At 55.3% G+C, this 4,224-nt stretch overlaps 1 protein-coding gene across 1 annotated transcript in view; it reads left to right on the plus strand.

Moving 5' to 3' along the window:
* The window catches only part of LRP1 (LDL receptor related protein 1), a 73,721-nt gene that overhangs the window by 9,805 nt on the left and 59,692 nt on the right, over positions 1–4,224 (plus strand). Inside the window, 1 exon segment of the mRNA XM_017728668.1 lies at positions 595–717. Within this exon segment, the coding sequence (XP_017584157.1) occupies positions 595–717 (123 nt within the window).

Below are 4,224 nucleotides of genomic sequence, written 5' to 3' on the forward strand. Positions count from 1 at the left end.
TCTCTCCCTCCCCAGCCTCCGGATTTTGGCTTTTCCTGCTGTTTTTTGCTCTGTCCACGTTCCCTCCCTGTGTGTCCAGTGAGGGATGTGGGGTCACCCTTCCCTGAGCTGCCTGGGGGTCGTGGACATGGGATGGATGGATCCCCATCCCACTGCTGTCCTCATGATTTAAAAAAGCAATACTTTTTAATTTGTTCTCATTTGGGTTTTCTTGTTTTTTGCTCTGTTTTTCTCTTGCCTAGCACGGAGAACGAAGCGCCTCTGGCTCCCAGGAGCTAATTCATCCAAGTTAAATGATCTTTAAAATCTGTGAGCGCATCGCAGCGCCCGGCTCCTGTTTTCTCCCGGTGTAATTAATGCTCCAGCTTAAATTTCCTCCTTTCCTTAGGGGCAGGCTTGATGGATCCGGTGCCAGGCTCAAACTTCCGCCGAGCCATAGGAAAGAAATCATCCCCACCCTCTCCCCACCCCCCAAAAAAAACCCCCCCGAACCAATCTCGGCCTTTAATTGAAATTTGATTTTTTCTTTCGAAACAACTTGTCCTTGGGAAGAAACTGATGTTGTTTATTATCGTTATTTCTTTTCTCATCCAGCACCGAAGACTTGTAGCCCCAAACAGTTTGCATGCAAAGATCAGATTACGTGCATATCTAAGGGCTGGCGCTGTGACGGGGAGAAGGATTGTCCGGATGGCTCGGATGAATCTCCCGAGATATGTATGTATGCCTTTCCTTCCTAATCCTCTTCCTCTGGGTGTGCTCCATCGCTCTACGCGCGTTCCAGAGCCCCGAGCGGCCATCAGCGTTCTACCTCAGCTCCCGCCGCAGCCCCTCGGGGTGGGGGGTGTCCATTCCGTCTGTCCGTCCATCTGTCCGTCCGTCCATCACTCCATCCGTCTGTCTGTCCATCCGTCCATCACTCCATCCCTCCATCCCTCCATCCCTCCATCCCAGAGGACTCCTGGATGAAAATTCCCTTGTTCCCAATCTCTGTGCCAAGATAAGGGTGGGCTAAGGGAGGCAGCACCTCACCCAGAGGTGCCACTGAAAAGAAATGTGAAGGGCTGGGAAGGAGGAAAAGAAAGGCTGGAAAACTATCAAGCTGCCAGGAGACAGTGTGGAAAAGGGGATCAAAAATCAGCCATGTCTCAGGGGAAACCAGATTCACAAGAAGGGGGACTGCTGACTTGAACAGGGAAGAGATGGAAGCAGAAAGCAACAGCACAGAAAAATAAGTAGTTATTTCCAGAAAAACAATGAAGTTTGAAACATTCTGGGCCAGGAGGAAAAAAAGAAGCCCACCAAGAGTTTACAGGTCTGGTTGATGGAGCTGCTTAAGTGAAGCAAACAGAAAAGGGAAGTACAAAGCCCAGAAAGGAGGAGCTGACATCCATCCATCCATCCCTCCATCCATCCCTCCATCCCTCCATCCCTCCATCCATCCCTCCATCCGTCCATAGTTCCAAACCAGCCTCCTGGGAACAGAGAATGACTCGTTTGTTTTTGTTCCCATCGAAATGGGCGTGCACGAGGAAGGAAGAGTCAGGAGCAGCGGCTCCCCCGGGGCAGTGGGGGAGCAGCCGGGAAGGCGGCATCGCTGTCCCAGATGTGTTTTGGGATTAGGATGCTGGGTTGGGTTCACCGGTCTGAGCTGTTGGAGCCGCTCGGACACTGGCGGCCACAGCTCTGGAGGTGCTCCTGCCCCAGATGGGGTGGTGGAGTCTTTCTGGAAGGAAATAGGGACCTGGGATGGGTTAGATGGGGGTAGGAGTGGGAATGTGGGGGGTGTCTGCACAGGGGTCAGAGCCGGGTGACACCAGGGATGGCGGCTGCGCCGGGAGCTCTGCTCCGGCTGGGCTGGAGCAAGGAACCACCTGTCCCCATGTCCCAGGATTCCGGGCCACAGGACAGCCACCACGGGGCCCAGCAGAATCCCCTCATCCCCTGTCCCAGCTGTCCCTCTCTGGTTCCCACTTCACTCTGTGCTTGGCAGAACCATCTCCTCCAGAGCAGTTTCTGGTTCGGCTCTGGGTTTGTTTATTCCTTAAGGGAAAATGATGCAACGGCCCCTCCGTGGGAGGGATGGGGGGCTGGGATGGGCTGGCTGGCTCCAGTCAATCAGCAGCGCTGGAAAATTACAGCGGGAGGACTTGGGGGCTGGAAGGAATCCGTCCTGATTGGCGTGTTCCACTTGCTGCGCGCGTCCGCGCTCCGTCCGTACGGACACGTGACCGGAGCACGGACCCTTGGATGCTCTTCCCTCTCCACCTTCTTCCTCTCTCTTCCCTGGGGCTGGTGAGAAGCAGCCTCTGGTGCTGTGGATGCACCTCATGTCCCATCCATGTGGAGGTCATGGATGTTGGAAGACTCTTGGGTTTGATCAAAGCCCCCTGAGGGCTCATCCCTGGAGGACACGGGACCCCTGCTGACCCTGCGCCCCTCCTCAGAATGCGCTTGGCACTTCCAGGACAGGGGGAAGTGGGAGCCTCTGAGAGGCACAGACCAAAGCCTGGCATCTCCTCTTTCCTCACCACCATGTATGGGACTGAGTCCGTGTGTTTCCATCACCACCACAGACCCCAAACTTTGGAATCTCTGAGTTCTTTGGGAGCAATTCCCTCCCCAGCTGACCTCTGGGGACCTGAAGCGGCCGGACCTTTCTGAGGGGCTCTGCCCACCTCCCCCAGTTCCCACTTTGCACCCCTAGACCCTGGAAGGGAGCCAGGGGGATGCTGTGCCCCCTGGGACTTGGCGATTGGGGTGCCAGGGCACATCTGTGCCTTTGCCACGGGTCGGGGAATGAGCGGAGCCTCCCGCCTGCTCCTGCCCAGGCTCATTCCCAACCTGTCAGCACAGGCCCGTGGTATCTCCAGGATTGCCAGGCCAGTTTTTCTCACGCCACTCCGGCACCGGGGCTTCCAGCAGCCTCTCATCCCCCTTATCTCCCTGGCAGGGAGAGAATGACTTTTATTACTGTCGTTTAATCCGTGTTTGAGCCGGGCTGTGAGCGCAGCTCCCGCCGCCGCTCCAGAGTCCTTCGGTGCCACGGCGTTTGCGTGGCACTGACGTTCTCCTGCCAGAGCCTCTTGAAATGCCGTCAGGCACGTGCCAGGTTTTCCTCCCTGGGGAATCCTTTGAAGTATTCCCTGGCTTTGCTGAGCATCGGCTGCTCCCTTCCTGTCCCCAGTGCTGCTCGTTCGGTGCGAGCGGCTCACGCACGGTTCTTGCACGGTCAGTTTTTTGCTCCACGGAGCTTCCCTGGGAGGAAAACACTTGGACAAGAGCCTTCGTCCTGCTGGAGATCAAAGATGAGGGGCTCTGAGGAAGGAATTTGCCGTGGCTCAGCTGTGGCCAGTGCCTGGTTGGCCCATCCGTTGATCCGAAGGTTCAGGAGGCCTCGGATCCCTCGTCTTGCCGTGCTGGATCTGCTGTTGGCAAGGTCCTGATGAGTTCAGGAGTGACCCAGAGGCAGCACCAGGACCCTCACTGCTGCCATCCTGACGGGACAAGTGGGACCATCCCACTCCTGCTCCTCCAGCCTCTTCCCTCATTGTGTTCCCCCCATCTGCATCTCCCTGGGCTGTTGCCAAATCAACTGCAGGAGGAAGAATGGCTTTTCTTCTTTCCTTCTTTTTTTTTTTTTTTCCTGAGTGGTTTTTCGAGGTTAAACATTCCTATCTAATTCGGCTCCTTGGGGTGTACCACAAGCTTGTCACATGTAATAAATTGGCTCATTTATTAGCGCCAGCACGGTCAAAAGCAAACAAAGTGGCTTGTGGATTAATCCTGCCCTGTTTGGGATAAGTGGTTTGATCCAGGCTCTTTGTAGGGAATAATGGACACGGCAGAGCAGTTCCGGCTGATGAATTGGGCGCTTCACTTCAGCCCCTTCATTCTTCTGGTCCATATATCGACGTTACTTAATTAACCCATAATTTGCAATTACTGGGGGCCCACTCTCTGTGAAAAGATAAATCTGTGCGATGGCACCCGGTAAGAAATTATCCCAGGAATCACCTGCTGGGTGCCCTGGGGCTGGTAAAGAGGGGAAGCCCAAATCCCCGATGGCTGTGACAGAGCCTGGGTGTCCTGAGCAACCTTGAGGATCTCATTGCCCCAGTGCCAGGCCAGTGGGCTCACTGGGAGCATACTGGCATGTGTCTGAGACGCCAGGCAGTGATCTGGCACCTTGAGCCTGTTAGATTCCCGTTTTTCTGGCATCCC

Source organism: Corvus brachyrhynchos, unplaced genomic scaffold, assembly GCF_000691975.1.
Source record: "Corvus brachyrhynchos isolate BGI_N302 unplaced genomic scaffold, ASM69197v1 scaffold193, whole genome shotgun sequence".
In the NCBI taxonomy this organism is placed as follows: domain Eukaryota; kingdom Metazoa; phylum Chordata; class Aves; order Passeriformes; family Corvidae; genus Corvus; species Corvus brachyrhynchos.